Source organism: Amblyraja radiata, chromosome 13 (genome assembly GCF_010909765.2).
Source record: "Amblyraja radiata isolate CabotCenter1 chromosome 13, sAmbRad1.1.pri, whole genome shotgun sequence".
Classification (NCBI taxonomy): Eukaryota; Metazoa; Chordata; class Chondrichthyes; order Rajiformes; family Rajidae; genus Amblyraja; species Amblyraja radiata.
Window position 1 is genome coordinate 54786658 of NC_045968.1, and position 17868 is coordinate 54804525.

General features: G+C 44.2%; 1 protein-coding gene across 1 annotated transcript in view; it reads right to left on the reverse strand.

Moving 5' to 3' along the window:
• Positions 1-9919: 9919 nt before the first annotated feature.
• Positions 9920-17868, reverse strand: part of LOC116980022 (mucin-5AC-like) — a 110303-nt gene continuing 102354 nt past the window's right edge. Inside the window, exons 23-24 of the mRNA XM_033032092.1 lie at positions 12710-12839; positions 9920-10172 (exon numbers count right to left, since the gene is read on the reverse strand). Of these exons, the coding sequence (XP_032887983.1) occupies positions 10070-10172; positions 12710-12839 (233 nt within the window). The 3' untranslated portion in view covers positions 9920-10069. The remainder of the gene's footprint in view (positions 10173-12709; positions 12840-17868) is intronic.

Consider the following 17868-nt stretch of genomic DNA (forward strand, 5'->3'; position numbering starts at 1 on the left):
CTGAACGAGTTCTACTGCACTTTGGATAAACAGAAACTTGGGGAGGGGGTGTGTGGTACCCCCACACCCCCTCCCCAACCAACACTTCACACCTACTCACAGCCTGACTCCAGTTTGAAAAGGCTAGATCCTTCCCCACCTACACCTCCCCAATCACCACTTCACACCTACTTAAAGCATGACTCCAATCTGCAAAGACTGGACCCTTTCCCAAGCACCCTTTTCCAATCACCACTTAACACCTACTTACAGCCGGGTTTCACCCCGGTAGTGTAAATTTTCTTGTAAGTTATGTTAAAATGGCAAAAAAAGCCTGATTTAGGCAATCGTGAAAAAGGCATTATCTTCCTGTTATCATCAAAAAAGGCATGAAAAGGCACATGGCATTCATGGCAAAATCCTGGCTCTAATCATCACCATCACCATCATCATCACCATCACCATCATCATCACCATCACCATCATCATCATCATCATCATCATCATCATCATCATCATCACCATCACCATCATCATCACCATCACCATCATCACCATCACCATCACCATCACCACCATCATCATCACCATCACCATCACCACCATCACCATCACCATCACCATCATCATCATCATCACCACCATCATCATCATCATCATCACCATCACCATCATCATCACCATCATCACCACCATCATCATCACCATCATCATCACCATCATCACCATAACCATCATCATCATCCTGCTCTGACCCGTCCTTGGGAGTCCACCTGCCGCACCAATCGCTCCCTAACAACTTCTTGGTTCACGCATCCCTTCCCATCCAAACCACCCTTTTGAGTCATAGAGTGATACAGCATGGAAACAGGCCCTTCGGCCCAACTTGCCCACACCGGCCAACATGTCCCATCTACACTAGTCCCACTTGCCTGCGTTTGGGCCATATCCCTTTAAAACTGATCTAACCATGCACCTGTCCGAATGTTCCCTCAACCTACCCTTCCTCGGGTACTTTCCACAGCAACCGCAGGAGATGTAACACCTCTCCCTATACGTCATCTCTCACCTCCATCCAGGGACCCCAACAGTCCTTCCAGGTGAGACAAATGTGAGATATATGGTTTGTGCTCACAATCACTACTCAGAGACTAAATCATGGAAACAAGAAATGCTTTATTTGCGAGTCTGCAGAATCGGGTGCCTCTCCAAGTTGAGACACCCCGAGCAAAGGAAAAACGTCTATTTTTATACAATTCAGTATACAGTCTTTATTGATCGGACGCCTCCCCTTCTGACCCCTTCCAATCAGGGTACCGAGGTTCACAATCTTCCAACCCTCCCCTCCGTGCGTCATCAATCATTCCCTCTCCTCCCACATCATACATCGCATGTACATTTAAATTAGGTTCTTTGTCATGAGGGGCGTAAAGTTAATATTCATTTATTTTATTAAGCATGCGCAGTAGCTGTTGCCCTAACCTACTTAATTGCCTTTGACCTAAAGAATAGCTTCTGTGTTGTCAGCTACATTCCTTACCTCATCTTGTTATTCTACAATGTTATCAACAGCTCTGAAGGTCTGACTGTTTGTTCGAATCACAAGGTTGGTGATTCGAACTATTCGGCCCATCACAAGGTCGGTGACTTCAATCACTCGGCCCCTCACAATGATGGTGATTTAATCATCTTATCCCTCACAATCCTCCCTTTTTCTTTTGCTACGCATCCTGTATTAAACCCCATTCCTAGACTTCCTGCTGTTCCAAAGCTAATAACATTCTTTTTATCTCTCTTTCCTCTGGGTCCTCTCTCGGCCTCATTATCATTATCTTCTGGACGCCCCCTTTCTCCCCCATGGGGACTACAACTGCCTGCATTTGGCTTATACTTCTAGTTATAAGAACCCTGAGACATGGTATACAACAGGGGATAATGATCAATGCAGCTAATGCCCATAAAATCACCAGTCCCACCGCTTTCCACCAGGCTCCTCCTAAAATGTAATCCCACCATCCTGCTCCCATGATTGTGTTCCATCTCTGTACCGGGACATGTGCTATTTTTCTGTTCCTTCTGATATATCCATTACTGCTTGCCCGTTGTCATCTATGTTTAGGCAGCAATTAGGGAGGTTGAAATTTCCGCATACTCCTCCCTCTTCGGCTAGTAAGTAGTCTAAGGCCAAACAGTTTTGGTATATCGCTGTTCTCATCTGTGTCTGCTGCTTCGCCAACATCTCTAGTGCAGATGCAGTCTGGTTAGTAATTACTTCCAGCACTGCCTGTAGTCTTATGATCCGATTTAACATATACACTGGGGTCCGGTAGCCCCAGGATCCGTCCTGTGCCCAAGTGGCTGGTCCATAATATGAGATGATTCTTGCAGGTGGCCACTCATCAATTCCATAATCCAGTCGATTCGCTTCCATCAGTCTTCATCCAGATAGTACAGTTTCCTTCATCCTTTACAGTGGGATACCATTGAGGTTCCTCTGGCCACCACACTCGGGATTGATTTGGCCACTGGGTGATGATGCGCTGGCAGGGGCTGCTGCCTACTAGGATGGCATCTTTTGCCCAGGGCCTGGCGATACACTCAGTTCCAACCGGGGTGTGTGTCAGGACCCATTCCTGGGGACTTCGATCTCTTCCCACCGTCAAATTCCACTTTATCAGGTCCCATACCTCAATGATAGATCCTCTCCATGGCCAGCGTGAGCTCATCAGCGGTCCTCCACAAACCCAACAGTTAGTCACATTCAGGGTTCTGGCTATCCGGAGGGCCAAGTCCACAAACAGGTTTCTCCCCACTTCGGGGATCTCAATCTGCTGCTTTATTTAATCATACATAGTCTGGTGCAGTTGAGGCTGGGAAGGTGGGGGAGATTTGTTGACTACTGCTTCTGCTAACTTCCCTATCACTACCTCCTTAATTTTGTCTAATGTTTCCTCCCTGGCTCGGGAAGGGATGCCTAACTGTCCTCTCTTGGTCATGCAGACCCATTTCTCCCCTTTTGGGCAGGTAATGTGCCCAAAACTTCCTACATGTTTGTTATTTTCTACTACATAATACCCCCTCCCCCCGTCCTGACAAACAGCTCTAGTCCTTAGGTCGTAGCAATCATCACTTACATGGGAATGATAGGTAAATGATCTGGTTGTTCGCCCTCCATATCTGATAGGATGGTAGCACTTATCACAGATATTAACACTTCTTATAATGGTTACATACATAGTTAGTAATACTACAATTGCTCCTTTCATGCTGTTAGTTTCATACACTTATTTCTTACTGAAAGTTAATGCCAGGGGCTTAGTCCCTGGTTTTACCGTCCACTGATCGTCTTTCTCAGGAACTGACGGCGGGTCAACGGGTCCTTTAACCCGGGTCGCATGTGTCCACCCTTTTTCTTTTGTTCGTACTGCTGTCTCCGTTGTCAGCAATGCCAGGTATGGGCCAGTCCACCGGGGCTGCAGTTTCTCCTCCTTCCAACTTTTAATCAGTACCCAGTCACCGGCCTTTATAGCGTGTATTGGAAAGTCGAGTGGTGGACTTTGTGCCAACAGTCCTTTTATTTTTAATTCTGCAAGGGAACGAGACACTGCCAGTAAATAGTTCCTCAGGAACACATCGCTGCCTTCGAAGGTCGGCGTGCCCTCTACCTTTCCAAGATAGGGCAGCCCAAACAACATTTCGTAGGGAGACACCACAATATCTTTACGGGGTGCCGTTCGTATTCTTAATAATGCAATTGGTAAACACTTAGTCCAGGGTAGTCTGGTTTCCTCCATTAACTTAGTTATCTGTGTTTTAAGGGTTGCATACATCCTTTCCACTCGCCCAGAACTCTGGGGGTGCCAGGGTGTATGCAATTTCCAATTTATTCCCAAGGTACTGCAAACCAACAGGTGAACCTTAGAGGCAAAATGTGTTCCTCGGTCGGAATCTATGGATTCGATGACCCCGTATCGGGGAATGATTTGTTCTAATAATATCCGGGTTACTGCCTGAGCGGTGGCATTTATCGTGGGAAATGCTTCCACCCACCTGGTGAAATGGTCTACAACTACTATGAGGTACTTCCACCTTTGTATTCTTGGAAGTTCTGTAAAATCTACCTGTATTCTCTGGAAGGGTCTTATAGCCAAATGTTGTCCTCCACCAGGGACAGCTCTCATTACCTTCTTGTTAACCCTCTGACATAACACACAACCGGAGACTGTCTGCTTAGCCAAAGTATAGATACCTCGGCAAGCGTAGGTCTGTAGTAGTGTGTCACACAGGGCCTGCGCTCCCCAATGTGACTGGGAGTGCAGTTGTGTCATCAAATCCCGAGTTAATCCTTTGGTTAACATTTGTTTCCCATCTCCCGTCAATGGAACACCGAGCCCCTAACTCATTCATTTTATCCTCCTCCTCCTGTGAGAATACAGGTATCTTTCCTACTCCTTCCCTTAATGGTATTAAAGACAACATCCTCACTGTTCCTTCTGTCGCTGCCTTTTTGGCGGCTCCGTCTGCCGCTTCATTTCTCCTTGCTTCTAATGAGTTCCCCTTTTGGTGTCCCGCCACATGGACCACCGCTATCATTTCTGGCAAATGTAATGCTTCCAGCGCCTTCTCAATTAATTGCTCATGTGCCAACTCCTTTCCTCTTGCTGTAATCATCCCCCTTTCTTTCCATATTCTCCCAAACGTGTGCACTACTCCAAATGCATATTTGGAGTCGGTGTACACCGTTCCTTCCTTCCTCTCCAACAATTCTAACGCCCGTATTAAGGCATACGATTCACATGACTGAGCCGACCAACTACCTGGCAACCTGCCCGCCTCCACTCCTTCAAATACTTCTCCTCCTATTATGGCATACCCACTATATCTTTTTCCATTTATACATCGGGAAGAACCGTCTATAAACCACCTTTCTCCCTCTACCAGAGGCTGCTCCTCCAAATCCTCCCTGCTCTTGGTCTGTAGTTCTATAACTTCGCTACAGTAGTGTTCTGGTCTCTGCCCTTCCTGCTCGTCGTCCGCCGAGTATAAAAACTGGGAAGGGTTTGAATTCTTATCGGTCAGAATGGTCAAATCGCCTTTTTCCATAAGTATCACTTCGTACTTTAGGATCCTGGAGTCAGTCAACCACCGGTTGGACTTCTGAGTTAGTATTGTCCGGACCGTGTGGGGAGTAGATACTACCAGGTCACCTCCAAATGTCAATTTTCTACTTTCTTCCACTAATATTGCTGTTGCTGCGACCGCTTGAATACATACAGGCCACCCTCGTGATACCGGATCCAAGAGTTTAGAAAGGAATGCGACTGGCTGTCGCTTCCCTCCTCTCTTTTGTGTCAGTACCCCCAACGCAATTCCATTTTCCGCATTAACAAAGAGATGGAATGGTTGATCGATGGACGGGAGGGTCAGTACCGGAGCGGTGATCAGGCTATTCTTTATTTCTCCAAATCTCTGTTCGTCCTCAGAATCCCATTGTACTTTATCAGTCTCCTCACACAATTTATCATACAAGAACTTGACTTGTCGGGTGTAATTGTCTATCCATAATCTACAGTATCCAATTAACCCAAGAAACTTCCTTATTTCTTTTTTGTTCCTTGGCATCGGCAGCCCGGTGATCCCAGCTATTCTTTCGGGGTTTATTCTCCTTTTCCCGTCACTAATCAGGTGTCCTAGATATTTAACCTCCTGTTCTACAAATTGTAGTTTATTTTTGGACACTCTCAATCCCTTTTCCCCAAATAAGTTTAAGAGGGTTATGGTTGCATCCCTTACTGGCTCTTCTTCTCCGCCTGAGAGTAACAAATCATCTACGTACTGCAATAATTGTGTCCCACAGGTCCTGGGAACATCCTCTAATACTTGTTCTAATATTTGCCCGAACAGGTTCGGGGATTCAGTAAATCCCTGAGGGAGCACAGTCCATCGATACTGTTGCTTCCTCAGTGTGTCTGGGTTTTCCCACTCGAATGCAAAGAGGTCTCTACTTTCAGCCAGGGGGCAGCTCCAAAAGGCGTCTTTCAGACCTACCACACTGAACCACCTGTGGTTAGGGGGTATACGTCCCATTATGGTATAAGGATTTGGGACTACCGGGTGTTGAGCCCTAACTACCCTATTCAATTCTCTTAGGTCCTGGACCAGTCGGAACATTCCATCAGTCTTTGTTGTTGTAGGGGGACATACAACTCTCCAGTACTCCATCCTTCAGTAAGTTTTCTATAATTGGCTGCAGCCCTTTCCTTTCTTCCATTGAAATCGGATACTGTCTTACTTGTACTACTTTACTTCCTTCTCGCAAGGCTATCCTCAGAGGTGGTATTCTTAGCCCTCCCCTATTTCCCTCTCTTGCCCACACCTGTGAGACTATTCTTTCTTCATCTTCGGTCGTCAATTTATATAGTTGTACTATAATCTGTCCACCTACGGGAGCTGTGCCCATTCCTAATTGAACTTGTAAGTCCCTTCCCATCAGATTTATTCCTGCCTGGGGCACCAGGATTAAGTCTTCCATGGCCTCTCGATTTTCATATCTTACCATTACTCCTCTATCTCGGTAGCTGTCATTACCTTTCCCCCTACTCCAGAGATTTTGACTTGCTTTTCCCCTAATCCCATTCCCACCGGTATCCTGGTTACACTTGATCTTTCCGCACCCGAGTCCACCATAAATACCGTGTCTTCTCCTTGGGGACCTAATTTTAAGTTTACCAAGGGTTCCCGTGTACGTCCTACACACCCCAAGGAGGGGAACCCCTGACCCCCCTATTCCTCCATCAGTGTGTACGATTGTACTTCATGCCTTATCTTTGGACATTCTCTTTTAAATCACCCCTTCCTCTTTTGTGGGTTCCTTTGGCCATTCAAAGTAACAATACTTTATCATGACTTTCTTACTTTTACCCTGAGTCCCCCCCTCACCCCATCCGTGCAACATCTGCCCCAATGGACTATCAGGCGGAATGTGCGGCTCTTCACCAGTTTGAGTCTTTTTCCCCAGGCCCTTACTTTGCCCGTTCCGGTTACCCATCCCTGTCAGACCTTTTCCCGTCCAACAGAACCCAATCGCCCGAGTAATACTTAATAGTCAATATTCTTACCCGAGTCCTGTGCACAGGAATTGCTCGATTGATTGATCCATTTCACCGGATTCCCTCTTGTTTCCAGAGTCTCTTGTCCGAATATCACTCGCTCAAACCGCTGACGGCAAGCAAGGAGATCAGAGACTGCTGAAATCAGCAGGGTGCACCTTCCCTTCCTTTCGTGCCTCCGTCAAGCGGCCGCAGTGGCGATCCCGGACGAGCCCCCAACTTGTGAGATATATGGTTTGTGCTCACAATCACTACTCAGAGACTAAATCGTGGAAACAAGAAATGCTTTATTTGCGAGTCTGCAGAATCGGGTGCCTCTCCAAGTTGAGACACCCCGAGCAAAGGAAAAACGTCTATTTTTATACAATTCAGTATACAGTCTTTATTGATCGGACGCCTCCCCTTCTGACCCCTTCCAATCAGGGTACCGAGGTTCACAATCTTCCAACCCTCCCCTCCGTGCGTCATCAATCATTCCCTCTCCTCCCACATCATACATCGCATGTACATTTAAATTAGGTTCTTTGTCATGAGGGGCGTAAAGTTAATATTCATTTATTTTATTAAGCATGCGCAGTAGCTGTTGCCCTAACCTACTTAATTGCCTTTGACCTAAAGAATAGCTTCTGTGTTGTCAGCTACATTCCTTACCTCATCTTGTTATTCTACAATGTTATCAACAGCTCTGAAGGTCTGACTGTTTGTTCGAATCACAAGGTTGGTGATTCCAACTCTCGGCCCATCACAAGGTCGGTGACTTCAATCACTCGGCCCCTCACAATGATGGTGGTTTAATCATCTTATCCCTCACACAAAGGTTCACGTGCTCCTCCTCGAACTTCATCAAACAACATTCTGTGTTCCCATGTGGCCGCCTGTACATTGAATTCTCCAACTTTAGATAACATCTACAAAGCACCCCACTTTCTCCTCCATAGCCCCACCTCTTTCTCTCCCCTCCACTAAGCCCTGGCACTGAGCCCCGGCATTGAGCCCCGGCACTGAGCCCCGCTGACTTTGCACCTATCTCTCCCCTCCTCTCCCCCTCCACGTACATTCCTTCCCCGAACAACACAATTCACCTCTCGTCAATCCTTTAGCTTCACAATTTGCAAAGCTATAATCCTTTTGTCTCATACCTTGTGTATATATTCATCTTTCACTTTTGTCTAATCTGCCTATCCACCCCCCCCCCCCCCCCCCCTCACCAGTGTTCAACAAAGATCTGCTATGCTTTGTCCTGCCCTTTCTCTCTTCCAGCTTTCATTTGCCCCACCCCTGGAAGAGGGGCCCCGACCTGAAACATCACCAATCCATGTATCCGCCTGATTCACTGAGTTATTCTAGTATTTGGTGTCTTTCCCAAGGATGTAATGTCTGGCCATATTTCACACATGTGTTAGGCCCGAAGGTACACATTTAATGAACTAGTCCTCCACTTACTCACATGGCAGCTGAGATTGTGGACTCTGGGTGTTTGCCCAGCCGGTATTGAAGGGGATACGATGAATTTTGTCTCCGTTCATCAAAGGAGTGTGTAACATGGGTTGATCCCGGGAACATGCTCTGAGATAAATGTTGACCTGCTGGAAGGTAGACACAAAATGCTTGAAAGATTCAAGCAGTATCTATGGAGAAAAGGAATAGGCAACTTTATGGGTCGAGACCCTTCTTCAGACTGATGTTCTGCTGGAAGATCATCAGCTCGGTGAAGGACACATGTTGGTCTACCTGAAACTTGATGGTCTTCCTGAACAAGCCTAGTTTCTTTCCAGAAGATACACAAAATACTGGAGTAACTCAGCGGGACAGGCAGCATCTCTGGAGAGAAGGAATGGTTGACGTTTCGGGTCGAGACCCTTCTTCAGAACTGGAAAGGGAAACAAGAGATATAGAGGATGATGAAGAGAGATATTGAACAAGTGAATGAAAGATATGCAAAAAAGTAATGATGATAAAGAAAGCTGGCCATTGTTAGCTGTTTGCTAGGTGAGAACGAAAAGCTGGTACAACTTGGGTGGGGGAGGGACAGAGAGGGAGAGGGAATGCCGGGGTTACTTGAAGTTAGAGAAATCAATATTCATACCACTGGGTTGTAAACTGCCCAAGCAAAATCCAAGATGTTGTTCCTCCAATTTGCAATTAGCCTCACACTGACAGTGGAGGAGGCCTAGGTCAGAAAGGTCAGTGTGGGAATGGGAAGGGGAATTAAAGTGTTTGGTAACCAGGAGATTTCTTTACTCTGGCGGCAATGGGAGAGATGTCATATTTTATATCTAGCTCATACAAACCCACAGTCAGGAATGAAATTAATTTCACTTTTTTCCTAAATAACAAACTTCTAGGAGACCAACTTGGTCAGGCAGCACAAAACATTGTCTGTTCATTTCCCGCAATAGATACTGAAGATCGATACAAAAAGCTGGAGTAACTCAGCGGGTCAGACAGCATCTCTGGAGAAATGGAATGTGACCTTTTGGATCGAGACCCTTCTTTAGACTGGAATAGATACTGTCTTACCCATCAAATTCATTGCAAACATTGTCAATTTAACGCATTTGTATAGGTTGCACTGGTCATGAGCACATGAATCAGTGCAAGTGGCTCACATTCACTTCTGGCAGAAATTAATCACTGGGTCCAATAATTTCACTGACATCAAGGAATATTTCATTGCTAAATATATTAATACATTCGTCAATTATATAATACAATAGCAATAATCATAAAACAAGGTGAAGTAGAGGATATCACATTGTGCCTACCCATGAATTATTAACATGCAGAGGAGAAATTATCCTTCAGTATTCCCAAGTAAATGCAGTCAGCTATTGTGTTCATACATATTCAGTTTTATTGATATCAGTGAATAAAGGAATATATAAGGCCCAAGTTGTTTTGTGCTAATAACTAAATGTTATTTTCTCCTCCACAATTTTAATATCAGTTGTAGACAATACAAAATTAGAATGTAAAGAATGTCATTCGACTTGTTTAGCTCTTTGAGGTTCCGTCTCAATTCTTATTTGCTCCGGACAATTTCCTGTTGCCATCAGTTCAGATGAACACTTGTTCATGTTAATGCTGAGGAAGATATTATACAAATGTTAGATAAATATATTAAATCTGAAATGTGTCAGGTCTATAAATATATCAAATCCATGTCTACTCATTATTGCTAGGAACTCTACAATCTACATCTCGACTATGCCATGGTTAGTTTAGATCAGTGGTTTTTAACCTTTTTGGCATACATATGCGCACATGTGAACAAAATACTGCATGTGGTATGTACCTTTGTTAGGTTCCTAAAAATTGACTCAACAAATGGATATGTTATTTATGACCCCTTCATTTCCCCCGGTAAAGCCCCAAACGACCCCCCCCCCCCCCCCCCCCCCCCCCCCCACATGGGGGCCCCGACCCACAGGTTAAGAACCACTGGACTTTAGATAGACACAAAATGCTGGAGTAACTCAGCCGGGCATACAGCATCTCTGGATAAAAGGAATGGGTGACGTTTTGGGTCTAGCCCCTTCTTCAGACTCCTAACGTGTTTTAGTTTAGCTTTGTTTTACTTTAGAGATACAGCGAGGTTCACCGGTTCTTTGGTTCACCGAGTCCGCGCCGACCAGGGATCACCCATGCACTGGTTCTATCCTTGACTATCGGGACAATTTTTACAGAAGCCAATTAACCTGCAAACCTGCACGTCTTTGGATTGTGAGAGGAAACCGGAGCACCCGGAGAAAACCCACGTGGTCACAGAGAGAGTGTACAAACTCACAGACAGCACCCGTAGTCAGGATTGAATCAGGTCTCTGGTGCTGTGCCTGCCCAGATGTATGACAACAAATAATCAGCTTGATAAATGTTTGACCAAAACTTACTTCCTCATTTCACATTTCTTTGTCTCTGTGCACTCAGACTCTTCTCTCCACCCCTTTCCCTTTTTTACAACTTAAAACATATGAGGCTTCTAAGTTTAAGGTAGACACAAAATGCTGGAGTAACTCAGCCGGGCATGCAGCATCTCTGGATAAAAGGAATGAGTGACGTTTCGGGTCGAGACCCTTCTTCGACCAGAAACGTCACCCATTCCTTCTCTCCAGAGATGCTGCCTCTCCCGCTGAGTTACTCCAGCATGTTGTGTCTACCTTCAATCTAAACCAGCATCTGCAGTTCTTTCCTACACAGGCTACTCGGTTTTCTCATTTCTAATGAAATTTCATCAACTTGAAGAGTTATTTATCTCTTTGCTTCTTTCTTGACAGATGTTGCAGGTTGCTAAGTATTTCCATCATTTTCTGTTTTAGAAGTCCACCATCTGCTGTATCTTAGTTTTCACCTTCCTGTATGTGTCACACTTCTACATATAAAGTAATTTCTGCATCAGATGTGCATTTAGTTATGGTGATCTCTTAAAGTGCTCTTACGGGCGCTTGGAGAAAAAACATCAGGTTGGCCACGGAGTGAATACTGTTGGGCATTCCCAAGACTACAATCTCCTCATTCAGCAATTTTCAATTGGAAATCTCCCCCTTATATCTGTCCCATGACCCTGATCTCTCCCATCCTCTCCGATTCCCTGGAGACCAAAATCCATCCTACATCCTCTGATCAGTACAGATTTCCATGCACTCCACCACCAATCCTTGGCCTCATATCAAACTGTTAGACTTCCTCCTCCCCAATCCCTTTTCCTCAAGCCAGGTTCTCACCATCCCACTGACCAAAAACTCCTTCCTGTATCCCTGATGGCTGACTAGCATTATACCCACACAACATAGCATGGTGGCACAGTGGTGGAGTTGCTGCCTTACAGCCCTCTACAGAGACCCGGATTCGATTCTTGCTACGGATGCTTGTCTATATGGAGTTTGTACGTTCTCCCCATGACCTGCGTGGGTTTTCTCAGTGACCTTTGGTTTCCTCCTACACTCCAAAGACTTACAGTCTTGTAGGCTAATTGACTTGGTATAAATGTAAAAAAAATTGTCCCCATTGCAGGATAGTGTGGGGTTAATGTGTGGGGATTGCTGGTCGGTGCGGACTTGGTGGGCCAAAGGGCCTGTTTCCGCGCTGTATCTCTAAACTAAACTAAACTAAACACAGTAAAGGTCCTGATCAGGTTTACAGTCACTGATACTCTCTCAGGTTCATCCCCCTAAAGTCCAACACCCGTTCAGGTACTTTGAGACCCAGTGCCAGTTCAAATTATCAATGAAAATATTATCTTAAATATACATTGAGCAAATTAATTCAGAAACTGATGGGCCTATTTCTAGATAAACACAGACATATATATCCCAAGCATTATTTTTAACAATCTCCAGAGAGACATCATGTAGTAAATAAAATTAAAATAATTCTAACTGAGAGTGCCAGGACTATATGGTTGAATATTCTTCTCTTGGGAATTGTTTGTTCAGTTACTGCAATGGAATTAGATCAGAGAGGAATTGGCTTTTATTGAAATAGACAGTGGCAGCTTTAAGATTGTTGTTGCTTCCAATGGCTCCCAGTATTGATTTACACAATATACCATTTAGCCATTTAATTGTGGACGGTTCAGTTTACGGCACAGAATATACAGTTGGTGAATAATTTCCACAGCATACCTGTTAAAATAAGCAGCATACAGGCGTAAAACACGTTGGAGAGATAGGTAAACATTGTTCCGTATTTCTTGATTGGCCAGATTCAGCTGCTCGCTTGTGACAGTAAATCGTAGGACAATTTTAAGTTGTGCTGTATGCAATGCAAATATGTCATTAATGGTTAAAATAAGTCGTAGATACACTATTTTTTAAATATTCCTTGTTTCTGAATATGGAACATTGCACAGACATAGGCAAGATGATCACATAAGGGCAACAAAAACATCATCCTATCACCCGAAGAAAATCATTACCTGTAATAGTTATAATGAAGACTGCGGTGGAACGAAGAATTGTGATTCTGTTTTTCACATACAACACGAACTACGGGCATTAGCTTCATTACCATTACTTCAATTTAGCAGTGAAGAGATCATGAGTCTTGTGCTTTCTGACCTTTCTGAATAGCCCCGGCATGAGCTAGTGTCCCAGGGACAAATGGCTTTCATAATCTGGTGGATTGAGTGGCAAAGATCAATGTGATCATTTTTTAGCATTCTGGTTTCTTGGTGGACTATCCCATTTAATTTGTTCAGTCCTAAATTTCTCTATAAAAATTCAGCAATAATTTCAACAGCCCATTTTTTATAGCTTTTTCAGTTATCACATGTAATTGGAGAAAGCACTAGGATGGGGGTTGGGGAGGTTGCAATGGATGTTTTTAATTTTTACAGAGTGGAAGAAGTGTACAACAATAATGTGAACAATTATTGGATAATTTTTGATAACATATAAAATTCTTAAGGGATTGGACAGGCTAGTTGCAGAAACAATGCTCCCGATGTTGGGGGAGTCCAGAACCAGGGATCACAGTTTAAGAATAATGGGTAGGTCATTTAGGACTGAGATGAAGAAAAAAATGTTTGAACCAGAGAGTTGTGAATCTGTGGAATTCTCTGCCACAGAAGGCAGTGGAGGCCAATTGACTGGATCTATTCAAGAGAGTGTTAGATAGAGCTCTCAGAGCTAACAGAATCAAAGGATATGGGGAGAAAGCAGGAACAGGGTACTGATTTTGGATGATCAGTCATGATCATATTGAATGGCTCAAAAGGCCAAATGGCCTACTCCTGCACCTATTTTCTATGCTTCTAAGTTTCTATGTAAATTTTAATATGTGCTGTGATTCTCCAGTCCCATATCTAAAGTTTACTCTGAAAGCTCGCACCATTCTGAGGTGTGAGAACCTGTGCAAACAGGTTTCGTTTAACTTTCCAGAGCAGCCTACCATGCGAAAACCTGTCGACTGCCTTGCTGAAATCCATATATACAACGTCTACTTCTTTGCCCTCATCAACTTTTTCGGTCACATCTTCAAAAAACTCTATTAGATTCGTGAGACACGATCTCCCATGTTACAAAACCGTGCTGACTATCCCGAATCACCCCTTTCGAGTAAATCTGATCCCAAAGAAATCACTCCAACAGCTTCCTCACTGCTGATGTGAGATTTCACTCTATTTCCCTTCTTAAACTCAGGAACAACCTTAACTATTCTCTAGTCCTCTGGGATCTTGCCTGCAGCTGGAGAGGATAAACAGTTCTTTGTCAAGGTCCCTGCAATCTCCTCTCTGCCTCTCTAAATAAAATGAGATGGATCCCATTAGACCCAGGGAATGTATTCAACTTACTACTTTTCAAGAGACACACCACCACCTCCTCTTTGATCGTAAAGTCGCCTGGTGTATGTATACCCTGCACTGATTTCATTACACTTCATGTCCTTCTCCTTGGTAAATGCAGGTGAAGATTAGCACCTTATCTACATCCTTTTACTCCAAGCACAAATTCCCTCCTTTATCCTCTCCTGCCTGTCCTTCTTTGAGACTCACTGGTCATACCATCTGCCTTTGCATCGGTCCTTCCATAAGGTCATGAGAAATAGTAGAATTAGGCCATTCGGCCCATCGTCTACTCCGCCATTCAATCATGGCTGATCTATCTCTCATAAGCCCATTCTCCTGCCTTCTCCACATACCCTCTGACACCTGAACCATTTGTTGATCAACTGCTCTGGATCCCAACCCTGCCACACTAGTTTAAACACTCCAGAGCAGCACAGGTGAACATCCCTAACAGGACATTGATTCCGCTCCAGTTCAGGTGCATCCTGTCCCTCTTGTACAGATAGATGGAAGAGACCCCAATAATCCATAAATCTGCACCAGTTTCCTAGCCTTGTATTCAACTACACCTTGTATTCCATCTATTCCTTGCCTTACATAGCACTTTAGCTGATTGAAAATATTTACTATAGGTTGATTCTTGTCTGAAATGAAATAAACAGAAAACTCAAGTGCCCACATTCAGAATGTTTATGCTATAGCCAGAGATGTGTTGTCAAGTATCCCAACAAGCTTTGGGAGTAAGCTACTATCTAGAGAGAGACAGAGAAACGCTGAGACCAGGAGAACAAAGAAGCACTGTGCAAACGGTTACGTTATTGGCATCTGGTGTGGGCAGAGCTGAAGGTAACTTCACAGAGAGGCAGTAAGGCCTTGAGAAGATGAGGTGCCTGGAACAGACATTTTGCAAAATAAAGCTATAATGAGAAATAGATATGAACGGGAAATGCAATTAAGAACTCTCTAGCCTGATAAAGAACGAAGATGTGTTTTGTTTATTCAGCCCTTGGAGGAGTGACAACTTGAAATGATTGACTTTAAAGGCATGAGACCTTTGGGTTAGAATAAAGGCTCCCTTTCGAAGATTGAAGGAAAATTAGTATAAAATAAGTTTAGTCCGAGACATCGGCAGCGACAACCCGGGAACAACCATCGCAAGAAGAAGGGACCTGGGTTCAAAACTCAGAGAAGACTACCCCCTACCAACAGAGTGAATCTGGCCATTTCATTCATATGGGTAATATCTGACTCCAAGTCATGAGTTTTGTGATTTAGTTTAAGAAGTGATGTTGAAATAGCAAAGTAAATGAGAAGTTATTAGAAGTCAATTGTTTGCATGCATGTTTAAGTTATTGGACTGTTAATAAAGAGTCTAAACTAAACTAAACCTTAGTTTAGAGTCTTTGTTCGACCCAGCAGTTGACACCCTATGGAGGTAATAGGGTCAACAATGCTAAATATGTTTCACATAAATTTCATACAGTTAAATGTTTAATTTGCTTGGAAATATACAATGACAGTAACATCACAGGAGGAATAGAACATGTTCAAGCTGAAGATATTATTGTGGAGGTTGTAGTGAGGGGTGATAATTACTGACTAGGGATGTGGATTGTGCTAATGTGGTGACAGGAAACTGCTGACAAAGCTTAACAGAAATGTCATTGACAATGCATGCACCCATCATTGTAACAAAAATTTGGATCTAGACTTGAATTTAGACTTGTGGATAATTATCTCATTCTGTTTGTGACCTACAGTCTTTCTGAGTTCCATTCTGTAATTAAGACTTTGTTGTATTGCTAATCAAGTCTCTGCAAATTCTCGTCACTGTTAATCGAGTTTCTGAGTAAACTCGCCATCTGAGAATATAAAAAATTTACCAATGTCACACTTGACAGGTCAGCTTTGGCTGGCCTCTTGGTGCGCAAGCACCAGTTTAATAAATCGTCCGTTACATCGAACACCAACTAACTCTGGTGGCCTTTCCATTTTTGCTCCTGGGAAGCAAAAATGATTTGGGAAATTGATTGACTAACCAACTTTGAGACATAGGCTCAGGGAGCCGGAATTGCAGACACTGTAAGGAATGGCCATGGGGCGTCCAGGTAACTGGCAGACCGGGTCTGGGTGGTTACGCAACTTGCAAATGATTTGGGAAATGCCACCACATCAACACAGGCCACATCCCTATGCATTAATTATCAGCCATCACTACAACCTCTACAACAAATATCATGACAGCTTCACTAAAAGATCTGGATTTATTATTGCAAGTTAGAGCGCCTTAACGACTATCGCTCGGTGGCTCTGACTTTCACCGTCATGAAATGCTTCAAGAGACTAGTCATGACACAGAACAATTCCAGCTACCTTGACAACCTTGATCCACTGTAATTTGTCTACTGCTACAACAGGTCCATCATAGACACCATCACCCTGGCCCTATGCTCATCACAGGAAAGAAGAGTATAACATGTATATCATAACATGTATATCATAAGTGATAGGTGCAGAATTAGGCCATTCGGCCCATCGTCTACTCCGCCATTCATTCATGGCTGATCTATCTCTCCTTCCTAACCCCATTCTCCTGACTTTTCCCCATAACCCCTGACACCCGCTGTGTGTGTGTGTGTGTGTGTGTGTGTGTGTGTGTGTGTGTGTGTGTGTGTGTGTGTGTGTGTGTGTGTGTGTGTGTGTGTGTGTGTGTGTGTGTGTGTGTCTGCCTGACTTGTGGCTGCCAGCCTTTGATTCGTTGCTACGCCAACACCAGACGCAGAATCGCCGAGATTTTTTCCATTTCGGTCGAGATTTCACTTTTCATTCTAAGTATCCACTACTGATTAAATTTTGTCGTGTTTATGTACACATTTTTAATAAAATCCTTCTCCCCCCCCCCCCCAAATTTCAAAAGAAAACAGCTTCTCACCCATAGAATGTTGGTGAACGTTCCATCGTGTGATGTCACAATGCCCAATGCTCACAGATGTCCAATCGGAATGGATCCATTTACATATGCCTTTGCAGCAGCCCCAGCCCCGGCCCCTCCGCCCCCCCCCCTCTCCCCCCACCTGTGTGTTTGGGGGGTGGTTAATGTGAGTGTGATGCTGCAGCCCCCCCCCCCGCAAACGCGCATTGGGGAAACAGACCCAACGGGTCTGCACTTGGTCTAGTATATAACTAAAACTCTGATCTTGAGCTCTTCCGGTTTGAGCGTATTTTCTATTTGCGCAAAAATGGTACACGATAGCACTACGATTTTTCGTCACCTTACTCTCCATTCACCTGTGCTCAAGTGCGACAAGCTTTGTTCCAATCGGTGATATGTTGTAAAAGTTATTAAGGTTTGAAAATCTTAAGAGTTGTGAGTCTGTGGAATTCTCTGCCTCAGAGGGTGGTGGTGGCTGGTTCTCTGGATACTTTCAAGAGAGAGCAAGATTAGGCTCTTAAAGATAGCAGTCAGGGGATATGAGGGGAAGGCAGGAACGGGGT